The following is a 19,181-nucleotide window of genomic DNA, read 5'->3' as shown; positions in this document are numbered from 1 at the left end:
TTGTAAAATTCTCATAACAAACTTTGACCTCTTCAGCCTTGCAATGATGAATTCAAAATGAACAATGAAGAAAATGGAAACCAAGAACGTACTCAAAGACCATAAAAAACAAATCGTTTTTGCCCCAAAACATGTTCTTGGACATTTTAAGGTAAAAATATGCTCTTAGAATAGATAGGTATGAGTTGTTTTTGTCATTTGAGGGTAAAAACATGATCATAACATGCAACAACATGGATCAAAGGCCTGAACGATTCTTCTTGGGTTTAAAACGTGATAAAAAATGACCTCAAATGGACGTTTTAAGGTAAAAACATGGCTTCAAATCTTCATAACATGCAACGATTTCTTCATGGATTTGGACGCCAAATGCATGGGAATGCATTCACATGCAAAAACGACCCTAGGTAGAAGATTTCCTTGATTTGGAATGGATGGATTTTGGAGATCTCAAGTAAATACGTATTCTTGAGGAGCAAATGCATGAAGTTTTCTCTTCAATCTTCAAAATCGGGTTCTGTGAAGACATATGCATTTATTTCAAGGCAAATTGCACCTTTGGGAAGAGATTGTATGTTTTAAAAACATGTAATAGTCTCCTTATTCAAATCTCAGTGTTTGAGTGCATATGTATGTTTTAAAAATATATAAGAGTCAAAATTGCACTTTTTGGGGTGCTTTACATATTTCATATAAACATGAAAAAGAAGACCAAGTGCAAAATCACAATTTTTGGGGGTCATTGCATGTTTTGAAAACACTTAAATATGCACTTCCCACTCTTGGAGAGTCAAACATGTATTTACATGTTTTATGTGTTTCCAAATTGCCTTTTTGTTCAAAATTGTGGTTTCTAGAGGCAATTACATATTTTCATGTAAATATGCTTGTAGACATGCTATGCACAACTTAAGTGATGAATTAAGCATATGTCAATTTAATTTTTGATGAAATATTATTTAAATGGGTCATAAATAATATTTACAATAAATAGTTAATATATATTGTGCAAATATCATTCAAAAAGTAATATTTACTAAGATGCTTGAATTAAAATTCAAAAATTAAATCTAACTATATAGTTAATATAGTCACTTAAGTGAAAAATTGAAAAGTAACTCAAATTGAAAGCAATGACTTGAGCAAAACCAAAGGGCCAAAAACAAACAAACAAACACTCAAAAATGAGAAAAATGACATTGAAGGCTTCAAAAATCAAGTATAGGCTCAACAAATAGAAAAACTAAAAAGACGATAAAAACCTTCAATAAAAGGATAAATTATATCAATTGGGGTTGATTGGTTGATCAATACTAACAAATTAAATAATGAACTAACTAAGAGAAATGCGAAACTAAGTTGAAAAAGTTTTGTATTGTTACCTACATTTTGTGGTGACAAAATGCAAGACAACAAGTAGTTTAACAATGAGGGCATCATACCGCACTGTGATTGAGGGAGGACCATAAGGACACCCTATTGCAAGTACCTTCTCGACTCCCATGCTGGGGGACTTTTGGTGAATCATAGTGTTAGTTAATAGATTTGTCTTCAACAAAAACACTTACAAATTGACCCTGAATTACCCAAATCAAGAAGACAATCATCTACGACTAACAGCTGGACTACTTTGCAATTGAAGTGCATAAGCGCCCTTTGAATTGTCTCGGGTACAGCTCCTTGTGCAAGATTTGCGATGAATTCACTAAACTACAAATGGATATACTTTTAACCTGAAAGTAATAAAGGATCACAAACATCTATCTGTAAACACGGAATAGATGTGAAAGAAACCTAAATAAAATGAAATGAATACAAGGAACTAATACACAACCCACTTCCTCAGATTCACAAACTAAGACTAATTAAGAGAACACGAAAAGTACATTACTCTTTCAAACAACCAACTTAATCAAGAAACTAAGTTCCAAAATCAGCTGGGCTTACATTTGCTAATGGCATTGAAAGCAATCATATTCAAAACACAGTTCAATATAATCTAGGGAAAGCCATGACAATTTTAGAGATTTAACAAAGCTTCCAACATTTATTCAGCAACATTAAATGAAATTTTGAGTTCACAGACTCAGATTTTGCATGACAATTGCATCAAAAGAAAATTTGTACCTTCCCTGTTACAAGTACACACAGAAACATATCCCCCCTCTCTGTAGCACACAGGCTTTTGCAAAGAAGCGGAACCCTTGTTTTTGAAATCTCCTCCTAAATAGATTTCATGCATACCTCATTCAGTTTTATAACTAAATCTTGGAAATTCCTCGATACATCTCAGTTTTACGCCTATATTTGTTACCACAATGTTCAACATAGCATCGTTGACTTGCAGTCCAATGCTTATGTCTATGAAAGTCCATTGAGCCATGGTCATAACATTGTTCTACCGAGAGATTCATATGCATCATCCTCATGTCGGTGGGTTGAGCATATACTTGTCTTATAACAATGGACTTGACCTTGTTCATTGAACAAAACAATCTGTCCATTATATGAATTTCACTTTTAGTGATTATTCTCCATATTTCCCAAAGCTCAATACCACCCGACATTCAGAATCAATGGGCATTATATCAAACGGTTCACATGCCTTCTTCATGCCGTGGAGTTACTTCATCTCCCTCGAATCGGGACTTGACAAGAGAGGTTGCTTCAATTATTTGAAATGGTTTGTTCACATGATCTCCTATGCTGCAAAAACGGGTCCAAATTAGGGTGCCCATTTGACCATCATTCTCCTTTCAAACTGCATGTTGCGCCAAAGCCCAATTTATGAGTTGTTCAGACCACATGAACAAAATTTTTGCTTTTGTATTCTATTGAGTTCATAATATGATGAACTTGGCATAGTGGCTTTAGCTAATGGATGGAAGGTTCGGAGTTTCTATGTCCAAATTGGAGCTGACATCACATACGCAGAGTGTACTCCCACGCTTCACATTAGCATGATGAATTGATATAGTGCTCGATGAATAGAAAGCTTGTGACTGAATTGAAATTTCACCAAACAGTTTGCCGTCATCCTCTTTGTGTTTTCAATCATGTGTACTTCTTTGCCATTTGATCACAATTTGATGAGAACTGCCTCCTCTTTAGTAATCGATGACCTTCATAGGAAGAAGGATGGACTTTGATATTTAACTAATAGGCTTGTATTCCTTTGAATTGGAAAGCCTTGGTGTCAACATGGGCCATGTATTGGAAACCCGAGACTTTGAAACTGAAGGCTTGAAAGAACCTATCATGCCTAATAGCTTAAATATATAATATTGGTTGCACTAAATGAATTTGATGTTTCTTGGCCTACATGATTTGTATAAAAAATCATGGTCCTTTTATTGGATTTTGGACCTTTATTGAGCACATACAAAGGCATTATATTTTATCCCTGGTGCATCATGATCCTCCATCTAATTGGGCCTAGGGGTAGGGGTGATCATCATGATTGTACCACCATGGGACTCAATCATTGTTGTCTGCAGAATAAAAATATATGATTGAGCCTTCTGAACTTATCTTGCCTCATTGATTCTTTGGATCTTCAGATTGTGCCTTTATTCTACAAATAGGATAATTACCATGGATATTTCAATGATTGACTACCTCTGAAAAGCACGATCCACGAACTGTGAATGTTCTGAGTTCTGTATTATTGAATCATCAATCTGCACTTTGAAACCTAACTTATGATTCTTGAAAGTGAACCTTTTGGTACTTGCATATTGCATTTTGAACCTTGAAATTAAACCTTCTGTACTTTGGCTGGATTGTTTTGGAACTTTGAATTGAGCTTCTCGAATCATTATGAATTCGAATGCACTTGAACTAAATGCACCCATTGTATCAGCTCAGAGCATTGAACTATCAAGAACTTAGGAAATGATGAACCTTTTAAACATCACATTTGAACCTCAAATCTAAACCCACATTCCAAAATCTTGAATTCAATGAACCTCTGAACCTGTTTGTATCATTTGAACCCATGTCGAACTGGTTCGAACCAAATGAACCATTTTGAACCTGGTTGAATAATGCTCAAGGCTATATGCGCATTGAAGATGAAATGTCTAGTTGAGCAAAACTTGGCATAAAGGGGGGTCTAATTTGTGAAAATTATAATGGGGTGCATAGGGATACTAACACATAGTTAAGTCCAAGTATAGAAGAATGTAGGAGGACAGTATGGAGGGATAATTGCAATTTGAGGGCACCCTAGTATGCTTCCTTACTCCACATCTTCTATAATGGGAGTTCACATAGAATTTAAGTAACGCATAATAATGAAGATATATTCTCTTTGGATTTTCAAGTTACGAATCACTTAATTAAGGAAACCCTCTATGTGGTAGAAACCCTAATCCTAATTTGTCGCAATCATGATATAGGGCAACTTCCAAGGAAAATTAGGAAGGGGACATTAGAAGTGGTGTTAGAGCACCTTTCTTGCTATCTTGTGAAAGGTAGTTGATGCGAACTAGCCAAAGGGCTCAAAGGGTGCTGGAAAGAGAAAGAAGGAAGCTTACATGCACCACGAGTGAACAAATGGGCAATGAGTTGAGGGGCCTTCTTTAGAACAAGCTGCTCAAACCACTCAACCCTCATAAAATAGAATGAGAGGAATGAAAGAACCATCCAATACCTCCCTTAGGCTATTCAAGATGTAAGTGGCCATAATTCTCATGGAAGGGATACTAACTCCAATGACTCTGAGAACAATAATAATACCTCCCCAAGGATAGCCAACCTTAGGCCAACAAAATCTCCCTTCCTACCTAGGGAGGAAGTCATGAAGGATAGAGAAAACACCCTACCAAGGGATAATGTTGATGAAATTTTAGAAGCATACACTAGACTTGACCTTGAATTGAAGAGAAACGTCTCTTTCAAGGATTAATGTGAGGCCAAGATAAGGGTTGTCCCTAATAGGAAAAGAAAAAGGCTACATGACAAGGACCTAAAGGAGAGGGTGAGTAAGCTAACTCTTCTTGGTTTTGATGTCTCGGGGAAATTCATAGCCCGTTTATGGGTACAAGAGGTAGATGCATATTCAAAAGTTGGACACTTATCTTTCACTAAGTCCCATGATAGAGGGAAATGCCATCAAATTTAAGGTGCTCCATTTGATGAGAATAACCCATGATTGGTGGCACCACGACCGTACTACTCAAGGTCATTAATAACCACCTATGATGAGTTTACACAAAAGCTCATTAAAAGATTCAATCAAAGGCTTCCACAATGGTATTTCAAAGAACTAACAAAACTAAAACAAGGATTTGTAGAAGAATTTGCCACCAAATTTCAAAAATTGGCTGTTGTAGTACTAGAAATTTCTTGAGAAAGGCACTCACCTCTTTGTGGAGGGATTTAAAACTTCAATCCAAAGTATAGCAGGTACCATAGATTCAATCAACTTGGAAGAAACAATTCAAAAGGCAATGAAACTTGAAACCAACCCATCAAAAGATAAACACAGGAGCTTTACCTCCAACACAATTTGAGCATTCGTGTAAAGATGAAAGGCATAGGACGAAACACCAAGGAAGTGCAGGCTGCCATTGCAATGAGAAATAGGAACCTAGGCACGCATGCTGAGATGGAAACACCCAAAAATGATAACCTAAGAAGGAAGAATCTTTGCTTCAAATGTAAAGAACCATGAGAACTTTGGAAAAAGGCCTCAACCCTACAAAATAGAAGCGATATTTGACAAGGAAACAAAAGGGCATAGAACAAGAAAACAAAGTATGATGAAAAAGGTCTCAAGAACATCCAATCAAAGAGTGAAGGGGTGGTAAACCAATAGGGCTTTATGGAGGAGCCCCTCTAGTGGCTACAATGCTAAAATCTAGGAGTAAATTATCTAGCCTCTCTCCATAAAGAAATAGTAATAGGTTAAAGTAAATCTTTTAAGGCTCCTTGAGAAATATCTCGACAAAACATTGCATAGATGTAAATCTTATCCGATAATGCAATGGTAAAAATGAATCAACAAATACAATAAAGAAAAAGGTGGGGTGGGGTGGGGGGTAATAATGCATTATTTAAGTGTATGCTTTGTGTCTAAAAGTATTTGTGCATGCTTTGCATCTTCATACATTCATGTGTATACTACGTGTTTTCAAGTGTATGCTCTGTGTTTGAATCTATATTTTTAGTTAATACGAGAATAACTAGAGTAGAACAAGAGATACAAATTTATTACTTTTAAGGGCATGTTATTGTACAAACATCAATTCCAAAATACAATTTTATGTTAAGTCTGCCAATCTTATTTGATCTTGCTATGAAGATGTCATATTTAAATAAAAGAAATATACATCCTATATGTAGATTTTGTTAAATATCGAAGTTGAGCAACATAAGCTAATTACATTTCAAACTTTAGAGGTTTAGTTTGGGATCCTCATTTTGGTAAATGTCTTAGTGAGTGAAAATCGACATTGCTTGACAACAAAAAATCTTGGGAATGGCGGACTATCGTGCCTCAATAGGATTACATCCTTCGTATGAGATACATTACGCGCCGCCTAAGAAATGATCAGTACTTGAGAAACAAGAACTTTGTGAAACAGTAATTCTCAGATAGATAACATCAGTGACCTCCCATGAATAATACGATGATTTTAACATTCAATTATGAAGTTTGTGACAGCAGTATCCTTGTCAGCTTGACTTAGTCTTGGCTGCAAGAGTATAATATGCCTTCACATGTTGATAAGCTGAAGTCGATTAGAGTGCAATGATAGTTGTGATCTGTTTCCATTGCTGTTGATAGTAAGAGGATGATTTCAGAGAATACAATCGTAGTTATTATACAATGGGGCTTGGTCATACCAAGATTGCTCATGATCCATTAAAGAATATTAGTTAAAGTTTTATTGATTGATATCCTTGATGAAGGAATTAATATTGTTAGAGAATGTTGATTGCAAAACAATAAATAAACCATTGGTTACCAAGAGCCACATATTGTGGGAAGCAACGACCTATAGGAAGTGCTTCACTTGACATGACTTTCCACTCCTAAAGGGATATAAAAGAGACAAAATCCTCATTGATGAGGGGAGGAATAAAAGAAGAGCATCACATTACAAAAAGAATGCAATATGCTTCAGCTGATCAAATTCTCAGTTCTAGGGAGAGAATAAGTGTAATCAGATCTGAACCTAGGGTGTTAATACTATTTATAATTTATCTATGTGATTTTATAGTGCATCTAGGTCTGTTTTTAATACACATGAAGACATAAACTCAATCTTGCAATAGTTTGTCATAAGGGAATGTGAGAGATTCTACAATCAAGTGAGAATTGCTAAGGGCCACCCTATTGTGGTGGCAGCTAATGAAGAATAGCTACAAGGGCACTCAATTACACTATGATCGAGGGAGAACTACTTAGGGCACTCTATTGCACTAGTAGTTAAGGGAGAATCTATGAGAGCACCCTATTGCACTATGATTGAGGGAGAACTGCCAAGTACACCCTACTGCAAGTACCTTCCCAACTCCTAAGTCGGGGAACTACTAGTGAATCATAGTTAATTCCAACCATGGAGGGAGAACTGCGCTTTGAGGGAACCCTACTATGCTTCCTTACTCCATATCTTCTATAATGGCAATATCAACATAATATAACTACTGCATAAATGAAGATATATTTCCTTCACTCTAATACTTAATTCGTTTATAAATAATGTTTGGATAAAAAAATATTTACACACATATGCATGTATATCCAGTCATATGTTGGCACTGTGTTCATGTGGTGAGTGTAGGATTTCAAGTTATGATTAATCTAATTAAAGAAACCCTTTTAGCCCTAATCTACCCCATTGTGATGTAGGGCAACTCCTAGGGCAAATTAGGAAGGGGACATAACACGCTCATGGGTCTCCCCAAAAATTCTATTTAAAATAAATGTTTTTCTGGTTTTTTTCAATATCCATCCTAGCGTGTTCATTGAAGGAGATCTTCATTTTCTCTTTTCTCTTTTTCTTTGATTTTTTTTCGAGGGCAAAGCCCCACTTCTAGTTTGTGAGGAAACAAAATGTTTCCCTATAACCCTTATATTGTTGGGTTTTTCCTTTTAAATTCAATGCGCATTTTGCATTTTCATTTTTTTAAGGCTGAAACTTGTGTACAAAGAGAGTCCAACAACATGATGGGCTGTAGAGCCAGGGTCCTAACACAGATTGATGAGGATCCTACGATCTTATTTTTAGGATTGGTTGGTGTTAGTTTGGTGGAGCTTGACCATGAGGAGACCAGTAGTTCTAGTGCTAAGGAGTTTTGGGATAATTAGAGACCTTCTTTCATTACATTTTACATTTTGTACGTATTTTTGATATCATTCTACTCATTGTAATCATCTTTATGATATTTTTTATTGGTAATAAAAGTATTTGTATTAATATAAAAAAGGATTACATATTGTTGTATAGCTAGTCAAGATACCATCAAGAAACCATCACTCCCAACCCGCCAAGACACCATTACATGGAAAATACATCAACAAAACACCATCAGCCCAACCCAACTGGACCCTGATACATGAGGATACATTGAATTCCCAAAACCCCAAAACCCAAAAACCAAAACACACCGAGACCCATTGTTCACTTGAACCAACTGGCAACCTCCTCATGATTGAAGTTGAGGATTTCACCACCCAAACCAGTAGTAGGCACACCACCCCTTGCAGATACACCACTTGACACATCATCACAATCCGCTAGGAAAGACATCCACACCCATTACGACTACCCCCCCAACTAAAGAAGAAGCACCGCAAACCTTGGTCCACACCATGGCTTTGTTTCATACGGAGCTGTTGGCGCACTTGAGGACAACCACCTTCATCAACAAGTGTTGAGGATTTAATTGCAATGGCCTTTCTCTTTCTTGCCCCAAACCCAACACCTAGGGCACGAGTCTACAGATGGGACCGCAGGAAGATCATCGACTACGTCACTATCCCATGCGAGCAATTGACAAATGTACCTCTGTAGATGTCATTGAAGACCAGCCCAAAAGAGGTTGGAGCTCGTCCAAGCCACCACCAATGATTCACTACGGTCGAAGCCTCTTATGCAAGCCAACCCCAATTTGTGCATAATGTCATCCACCCACAACCCATTTTGTCTCCAAACTCTCTCTTGCCATTGACAAAACTTCAGCCTTTGATTCAGCCACCATCAATGCCATAGCCAAGAACATGGAAGAAATATCAAGGTTCAAATGAGGTCTTCAATCATGAATCATATATTCCTCATCAAAATTAACTTCGTCACATCCCAAAACAAATCGTCATCAATCTTGAAGACATTGTGCAACCACTTCACTGTAACGGGTCCTTCAAAGGTCGAGATTTGGCTCATGTTGTGCAATGAGAAATCTGCTTCCATGGTGTATGACCCTTAACTCTTGAACCTTCACCGTTCAAATTTAGGATCCATTGATGCAAATGGCAAGTCGATGAAGAATTTAACAATCCCGTTGAATCCTCTAGAAGGACCAATTTCCAAAGACCAAATCATCATAACTCGGACTCGCACACATTACTATACTCATGCCAAAGGCCACCTTCACTTTGGCCCCCTGTCATTTCCGTCTCTATTTCATTTGTGGGGTCTACCTGTGAGCCTCCAAAAAGAATCATAAATCAAAGTCCAATGGGATGATTTCCCTAAAATCTTCAAAAAGTTCAAATTTGTCATCAAAAGAACCATTTACATCCACATTTGACAATTTTGTTCGCTAGATCATTTGCTTCCCTTGGAACATGGGAGATCTTATATTCTTCCACATTTTCCAGTAGGGTTCAAATCTGTCTGATGTGTTTGTTTAGATACCATGTATCCATCTCCCATTTGTGATTCCATTGACCACCAATTGTGAATCTCCCTCAAAGTGGATTTTGTGGCCCCCAACTTTAACCCAAGAAATGTTGCTTCAACTGCCGCTAGACATTAATCCTAGTTGTTTGTACCATCTGCCACTCTTTTGCCACCAAAGCTAGAATATTACCATCTTCACTCCTTGCCACTACTTTGATACCCAAGGGCCCTAGATTTCCTTTTGAAGTGGCGTTAAAGTTGATTTTGACCCATCCGGGGTCCGGCGGGGACCATTGAAACTCCACCTTACCAACTAGAAGAGGATTATCCCTCACAAGCCTCCGAATGGACCTGAATTTGATCACGGGCCAACTATGTTGAATGTGAATTTCCTTGTGATTAAAGGGAGTCTTGCTTGGAGTAATTTTTGAAGCTGCATTGGAATCTAATTCTAATACTGCTGTCTCCAATTTGAGAAGAAACCTGGGAAGGTCTTTCGCCTTATCCTGAAAAATCCTCCTGCTTCGCTCCTTGCACACCTCCCACAAGGTCGTAGAAGGAATGATATGCCAAATGGATGCAAAAGTAGAGGATTGCTTCTTCCCTAGACAAGATATCAACCAATCCTTCAAATTAGCTAACATTGGCCCATACCACTTTTTCTTCTCAAATCAAACTGCCACACCTTCTGAGCAAACTCCCACTCCATAAAGAGATGATCTACCGTTTCCTCCGCATTGTGACAAAGCACACATCTAAATGAGCTAGCAAATCCCATTCGCATCAACCTATCCCAGTAAGAATTCGGGCATTACCTGCTAACCAAGCAAATGCTCCTGCCTTCGACAAACATGAACCATGCCAACATAACCTTTTCTCCCACTCTATTGACTTGATGGTTTTCTAGCAAAGCATGTTGATGTTTTGTAGCTTCTCTCGGATAAACTATAGCAAATATATATGTACATATTTAGTATACATGAGATGTATACGCACATATATATTAGAGATATTATATATATAAATAACTATAAGATTGTGATTATGTTAATGAACAGACGTGTCTCGTGAAGGGACATGTCTATTCTTTACTCACTCATATAAATATAAGAGGATGCTGCATTTGAAAAACACATACCAAAATGTTATGGCAGTGCTATTACATTTGCAGCGGTCCTAGAAAAAAATAACATGGTATCAGAGCCAAACAACCAATGTATCAAAGGAATAAGTAAGATGCAATAGAAAAATTGTATCTTAATTAATACATGACTTTGAGGATGTATGAGCTCTACTATAAGTGAATGAAATATAGGATGTTCTAATATCGCAAGTAACATCGATTTGGACATGATAAATGGAGCAAACAGATAAGCCGTAAGAAATGCACTGTCAGTAATAATCGAAGAAATTAGATATTAAAATCATGTTCAAAGAGAGGATTACTTGTTGGCCAGATCGGGTGACATCCTTAGGTCAACTGCAGATGAATGTACATACCAAATTCCTACTTCTTGCCAAGAACATACGTCCATAGGAATACCGCTAACTGGAAGATTGATATTCACACCAAGTTATATGAGTTTGGAGGTCATTGGCATCCACTAAAGCATGCTAATGAAGGATTTTTGTGATATTAGATAAGATTGCAGAAAAGTGAAAGAAAATGAATAGAATATAAATCATTTAATAGATGCATAAAAAGAAGTGAAACATGACCAATTTTATAGAAAATTACATTACCATAGCGACATCTATAGAAGAGTGGTTTATGAGAAGTTTATAACTTTGAGACAAATGAAACTGGCAGTCGATTGAAGAATGGAAGGTGTGAGAAGACAAAGTATTCAATAATATGCATCCTTTACAAATGCTCGCTATGTGGAACTTGATCGACAAGCAAAAGGCATTTTAAAGGGAGCGGTTTCATTGGTCAAACCATAAAGTTAGGGCGGACATCGAAGGAAGAGTTGAATATAATATCATAGTTTACATTTGTAGCATGCATTCGAACCCTCCATTGCATCAAAGTCTCATGTCTCTCCACTCTCTCGTGTCCCTCATAGGCAACAATGTTGCAATTGTCACGTGCCATGTGCATCTCAGACATGACCTTAGGGTAGTTGTGCATGAGTAGGTGGCACGATTCAAGAAAATCTAACATGGATGAAGAATTATCAGAAATCGATAAAGCTAGTGTGAATTTATTGTGTTAAAGATCAAATTGTTATTATTTGCAATAGATGAAGTCGTGTATTCAATTTAGTTTAAGTATCTCCCCATAGTGAGTAAAAGATCCAAGGTGGCTCAAAAAGGATAAATACTTTGATTCCACTAAGGTAAACTTACAAGGTATATTATGTTAAGTTCTATTTCTTTACATTATTATATGACAATAATAAGAATATGATAGCTGTATAAAGAGATAAATATGATAGCTATATCTATAGATATATATTTCTATATATGTATTTATTTATGTATAATTCATTTGAATTATATACATTCATTCAAAATGATATTTAATAACTTGATATAATATTTTTTAAACATAAAAAGATTCATTATGAGAGTATAAAAGGTAAAGATGAAGTATATATTCTAACTTCTATACATCATGAAATATTATGTTATTGAAAACATAAAATAATGAACTACGTTATAAACATTTATGTTGTTGCTAGTAATAGGCATGAGTTAAAACTACTAACATTCTAATTAATGTTAATATTCTTATTTTTACTATAAGAATTATTTGCTTTGATCTTGTCCTCGAGAATGTTCTTGCAGGAAAAGGAGGATTGATATCAGATTTAGAGGGAGTCTGACACTTCTTTGAAAGTAAAGGAGCTCAGAAGATTGATGTCCAGAGGGAGTTTGATACATACATATGAAGAAGCGGATAGAGGATATGTAGTTGATCTTTGAAGATCTTGATGATATCAGAATTAGAGGGAGTTTTGATTTCATTTAAACTTCAGTATCATGCGTGTGACTACATGATTTAATGGGCCCACCCCCTGTATACATCATGTGGAAGTGACGACTTCCAAATGATTATCACTTGTATCGGTAGAAGTTATTGGAAGGTGATTATCTTTCAATAACTTAACGTTCTATTGTGATTGACATTTTATGATGTTTGAAAATAGATTGTAACTTACTTGGTGGATTAAGTTCCTTAAACAGACCATGACCATCTATTGTGATGGACATCTTATGATGTCTAAGTAGATCATGATAGATGATATCTTGCACAGTGGATTAAGTTCTTTAAATAGACCATGGCCTTCTATTGTGATGGACATCTTATGATGTTTAAGTAGATCAAAATAGAAGATTATTTGCATGGTGGATTAAGTTCCTTAAACAGACCATGGCTATTCATATGGTAAGCATTATGAAAATGCATGTGCACATATCTTATGAACATTTGAGTACATGGTGAATGTAGTGCAAATTGACATTCTGGAGGTCATTACTCTTAATATCATTATTTAGAGTATTTGGTGAGTATCATATGTTGATATTTTGAAGGCCAATACTCATGATACCAAATATGATCTAAAAATGTTGAAAATCTTTTGATCAAAGATACTATTATATTACAATTGAGGTAATATATGGTCATGTGTTTATCCTTCCTAGCTAAGAGGGAGTGTTGATGTTTTGTAGCTTCTCTCGGGTAAACTGTAGCAAAGAGATACACACACACACATATTTAGTATACCTGATATATATATATATATATATATATATATATATATATATATATAAGATTGTGATAATGATAATGAACAGACATGTCCCGAATGGACATGTCTATTCTTTACTCACTCTCATATAAATAGAAGAGGATGATGCATTTGAAAAACACATAACAAAGCATTATGGTAGTGCTATTACATTTGCAACAGTCCTAGAAATAAATAACAAAGTGTAAGCTACCTTTACAGAGTATTTGCCACTCTTCGATCTGCACCACTTAAGGACATCCTAATCCCTTGACCCAATCACATTCCTACTGTCCAATATCCCTTTCAATATTGCTTAATCTGTTGAAGAGATATCTAGTGAGGTCGGGGCCTTCCACTTCACCGATTTGCTAGGCAAAGTGGCTCTTTGATCCACGAAATCTCCAACCTTAGGATTGTAAGACTTGTTTGTTGCTTCAATGATTCTTGGGAATATCCTCACTTCCCAACACACTGTGATTGTCCCAAGAATCACTCCAAAAATTCGCTCGGGACCCATTACCAACTTGCCATGTGACATGATCCGAAATTGGACATCTACAATTGATCAAGAAATTAATCAGGGTTGAACCCCTCAACGGATTGGCTATTGTTAATATCCTTTCATCCTCCGTGCTATCCAAGTACTTCGCTCTTAGCACTTTGACCCATCTTTGATCCGCTTGAGAGTACATTGACCAAATTAGTTTGACACCCATTGCATTGTTGAGGAGCTTCCAATCTCTTAGACCTGCTCCACCCTTGCCTTTCGGTTGACAAATTCTCTCCCATGCCACTATAGGGAACTTATCTTGCTTGTGGTTTCCATTCTACAAAAATCTTCGCATTCTCTGTTGGATCACCACAATCACCTTCCTTGGAATCTTGAAACAAGAAATTGCGAATATAGGTATTGCTGAAATTACAGTTTTGAGCATTAGCAGGTGGCCAACCAAAGCAAGCCAACAACCCTTGCAACCTTCCATCTGAGAGAAACAACCATGCACTACATCCTTCCAAAGTCCGTTTCTTCCAAATCCTTCAAAAAGTGGCATACCCAAAAACTTGCTCGACAACTTACCAATTCAGACCCCAAATACGTGCAATGGCTTGTTGAGAACTAGGTTTTGTGTTAAAAAAGAATGCCTCTGACTTACCCTAGTTTACACATTATCCATATGCCCAACTACATGCATCTAAGACATTTTTCATGGTTCGGGCTTCTACCATCGTAGCGTAGCGTCAATACCTCTTACAATTCGTATTCCTTTCCACTGTCCTCCTGTCATTTTACTAGTTATAAACCTCCCTAGTACCTCTTCCATTAAGATGAACAAAAAAGGGGAGATTGGATCCCCCTGACAAATGCCCCTCGATGTTTCAAAAATTCTTTGCGTGTTGCTGTTATTCAAAACTAAGGCACGATACCCTGAAATCATGCTCCTGATCCATGTAACCCAACCCTTGTCAAATCCAAATTTTCTAAAAACCTTCTCCAAGAAGCCTCTATCTACCTTGTTTTACGCCTTTTGAATGTTCAATTTTATCATGTACCTTTTTTACTAGCTCTTGATGAATGAATAGTCTCATGAGCCACTATGATACCATCAACAATGTTCCTATTGGAAGTGAATCCACTTTGCTTGGATGAAATTAACTTGCTAAGGATGGGTTTCAGTCTATTTGTTGCTATCTTAGATATGATCTCGTATACTGTGTTACAAAGAGAGATTGGACAGAATTCATCAAAAGTAGATGGCTTCTCTTTCTTGGGGATAACAGCCACAAATGTATCGTTGAAGTCTTTCAAGATGAATCCGAATTTCCTTGATTCCTCCACTACACCAAGCAACTCCTATTTCAAAAGATTGGAAAACTTCTAATAAAAGCAAGCCTGGAATCCATCTAGGCTGGTGCTTTGTCGCCCCTTAAAATAAAGACCGCGGCCTTTAATTCTGTAAGCGTCACTGGTTCCAACAACATCCTAGTATCATCTGCTATTACCGGATTTGGGATAACTTCCAAGAGTTCCTTGTGTTCCCGACTTCTACCCATCGCCTCAGATCCCCAAAGTTTGTCAAAAAAGGAAACAATCTCCTAATTGATGATTGTGGGATCTTCTGACATCGATCCATCTTCTAAGGTTGTGGCTAGAATCCAATTGGCACATCTGCATGTTTTAACCGAACAATGACATTTTTTTGTGTTGCAATAATCTGCCTTGAGCTAGTTTTCTAGAGATTTTTGCTTCCAGTAAACCTCTTCCCTCTACAAATTCTCCCCATATCACTCTAGCAGATCCCTGTCCATTGCAAAATCAATCTCATCCATAGCTTCAGTTAAAATCTTGTTGTTTAGGCCTTCCAAGTCACATTCTAGGGGATGCTTTTCTTTGAAAATATCACCAAAATTATTCCTGTTCTAGGTTTTGCTTTATATATTTCAATTTTTCAAAGAATTGACAAGTCAGATTCCCACCATTCTTTGGTGCAGACTGCCACCACTCAGACACCAAATTCTTGAAATCTTGCTCCCTGAACCATTTCAGTTGAAATTTGAAAGGACACCTAGCCAGGTTACCATCCTTCTGGACAAGAAGTGAAACTGGGAAGTGATCGGAACCTATAATTCCCAAAATACATGCCTTGAATAACAAAGGTAACGCATTCCAATTCTCGCCCAAAAAGAATCAATCAAGTTTCTCAACAATGTTGAAGAAACCAGACCTCCTATAAGTCCAAGTGAAGGTACCACTTTTGTCCTCAACCTCCCATAAACCATTAGTTGCATTGTACTCTTGGTAATCTGATTGCACTTAATTTACCACTCCTTTCACACCTTGCTTCTCAGCAGGGGATATCCTGCACCTGCCAATCTCTGGTTTCCATAGCTCCATAAAAATTTAATTATCAATGGATGGGAGTCACGAACATTGTTCTGCAAATTAGGGGCTTTAAATTAAGTTTTACGGGATCCTTAAGTACTTCTATTAATTTTTCTTTTATGTAATGACCCTTGAATGTGGAGATAAACTAGTTCCTGATATCAATTATTGAACAAACAGAAGAAAAAACAAGTTTCAAAAGTTTCAATAATTACCTTGATAAAGTTTGACAGTGATAATCATGTACATGTTTGAAGGTGTATTAGATATTACCTTGAACATAAAATGCTTGACGAGTGTGTTAAATGGATTTAGTCTGATGTCATGTGTTCTAATTATCTTTTCTTTTATTTTGCATTCTATTTGGGTGGATGCAGGAGACTCTATTTGTCATTGGTGGGCTTCTATAGCTGATATATCTTGTGAGCAGTTCTATCTGAAAATGGCTTATTCTCTTTCTGCCTTGTTGAATATACAATCAGGGAAGTTACTTTTACTAGCTTTTACATTGGCGATTGCCAGTTTCTATGCTGGCACATTATTTGGAACAAAGCAGCTCATCTATATGCAAGATAGCTCAATCTCATCTGGTATGATATTTTAAAAACTTATTGAATTTAACGATCAACAATTGCTGACTTTCTCCTACTCAACTTCTTTCTCAAGTTTACAATCTTTATCTAAAAAATTCAAATTCATTGTTATCATTTGAGCTGTTAGAAGTTCTCTCTCTTTCTTGGCATTCCGTCAGCATTTTCTTGAGCATGATTAAAGCTGTGATAGATGTAAATAATGACAGACTGAAATTTCTTTAGCTGCCCTTGCCCATTGCCTTTGGCTTTCTGGAGATTTTTTATAGCTCATTTCATTTATGGTGACTGTTATATAATCATGTACAAGTGGGTCGTATGCAGCACAGTCATAATTGACATGATGGACGAGTCCCTCAGCAAGTCAAGATTCCCCCTCTTGTCAAATGAATGAAAATGTTGCCTTGATGATAAGAATTTATTTTCACAATGCTGGGAGGAGGAGATCATATATAGTTTTATTTTATGGTGCATATCTTCTACTTAAGGTGGGAAAAAATAATAATAATGTTAAAAGAATTAATGCACATAAAAACGTTATGTGACTTGATAAATGTAGCCATTAAGTGTCTGCCAATACTATGAAAATGATTTACATAATTGAAAATTTGAATTTTGTATATCCAAAAAAGCATTAACACTGTCCAGAACATAAAGTGTAATGTCTCTTTCTTAGATAGTTCTATTTTTGGCAAGGTTGGCCTACTAGCAAGGTTCTCGTTCTGGAGTCTTGCAGGAGGCTTTACAAGTCATTTCAGATGTTTAGAGTCAGTCTTTTCTCTTTAGTGGGTTTCTATATTTTGAGAGGAGACTGAGAGTTGCCTGCTATTTTGAGACATCACCAGGATGCCATGTTCATCATTAGTTTTCAATTGAAGAGTTCAGGTGGATGGTTTCAGAATAAATATAAAATTTTGTAACTTTAATGTTTTAATTAAATAAAATAAAGTACTTTATTATGAAGTTACTTTATAATAATTTAATAAAGTGACTTAATAAATAGGTGGCAAACAAGGGGTACATCCACCTAGTAGACATAAAGTTGATTTTAAAAGAAAAAACAATGAGGTTCGCCAGCCTAGGAGGGGTTAAAATAATATTTTATTAAATCCAGAGAAACCCTAAAAGTGGCATTAGGGTTTGAGGATAATAAAAAGACATTTGGGCTTTCATTTTGGTATCTTTGGAATTATTTTTACAGGTGGAGATTCAGATCCCTGACTTTCAGGGCAAAAATTGCAGGTTCCAAGGACAAGAACCCTTGCAATTCAGAGGGCCTATAGGAGTGACAGACCTCCTGAGGGGCTGATTTTTTATTTCAAAAAATACCACAGGAAGAATTCTATTTTCAGGTTGCAATAGTGAATGGGACAGGGTTTCATTGTCATTTTCAGAACTAGGAGTAGATCTGAGCCAATCGAGACTCCATATATCTGTATTATTCTTATCTATAGACAGTCATACACTCTTGGGTACTTATTGTAGCAATTCAGATTCAGGATGTGAGGGTTTCATGGGTTGCAAGAGTCAGAACAGATGTGATTTAGAACTAAAAGTCAGATCAAACCAAAAGGAAATCATATCAGACCAAGAAGAACCCATTGCTGGTGAAAATCAGGTTTATGTGATAATTTTGGCATGTAATAAGCATAACCAGACCTGTACCTGACTAGGTCTGGTATGTAACTGGCAACTGATCCAAATAAAGTTCAAAATTTCGCCCATTATTACATCTACTTGCTGTACTGTTTATTACCAGCGTCTGTTTATTGTTCTTTTTATTGAAATTGCAAAAAAAAGGCATATGACATCCAAAAATCAGAAGACTAAAAAGATCAGGAAATTGCCAAAACACACCAAATTTATAAAAAAAAAAAACAAAAGTAAGATTTTTTTTTTTCAGAAAATCAGAAAAAAATCAGAATTTTCTTTTTCAGATCAGGCGCAGGATATTTCAGAGAGCAATCACCTGGAATTTTAATATGGAGACAAGCAAGACTGGTTGTCTAAATTCGAGGATGCTTCAAGGTTCCAACTATGAATCTACTGCTACATTGTTTTCCTTCAGAATTCTGAGTTTAAGCCACATGGACTTCAAGCATCACTGTTAATCCTGAAT

General features: G+C 36.4%; 1 protein-coding gene across 1 annotated transcript in view; it reads left to right on the top strand.

Annotated features, from left to right (window-relative positions):
- The window catches only part of LOC149575742 (putative methyltransferase PMT7), a 149,162-nt gene that overhangs the window by 5,344 nt on the left and 124,637 nt on the right, over window positions 1-19,181 (top strand). Inside the window, exon 2 of the mRNA XM_089815533.1 lies at window positions 16,850-17,062. Within this exon, the coding sequence (XP_089671659.1) occupies window positions 16,915-17,062 (148 nt within the window). The 5' untranslated portion in view covers window positions 16,850-16,914. The remainder of the gene's footprint in view (window positions 1-16,849; window positions 17,063-19,181) is intronic.

Source organism: Cupressus sempervirens, chromosome 2 (genome assembly GCF_028749045.1).
Source record: "Cupressus sempervirens isolate cs-2001-9-10 chromosome 2, ASM2874904v1, whole genome shotgun sequence".
Classification (NCBI taxonomy): domain Eukaryota; kingdom Viridiplantae; phylum Streptophyta; class Pinopsida; order Cupressales; family Cupressaceae; genus Cupressus; species Cupressus sempervirens.
The sequence above is the reverse complement of the archived record's forward strand: the minus strand, read 5'-3'. Positions and strand labels throughout refer to the sequence as shown.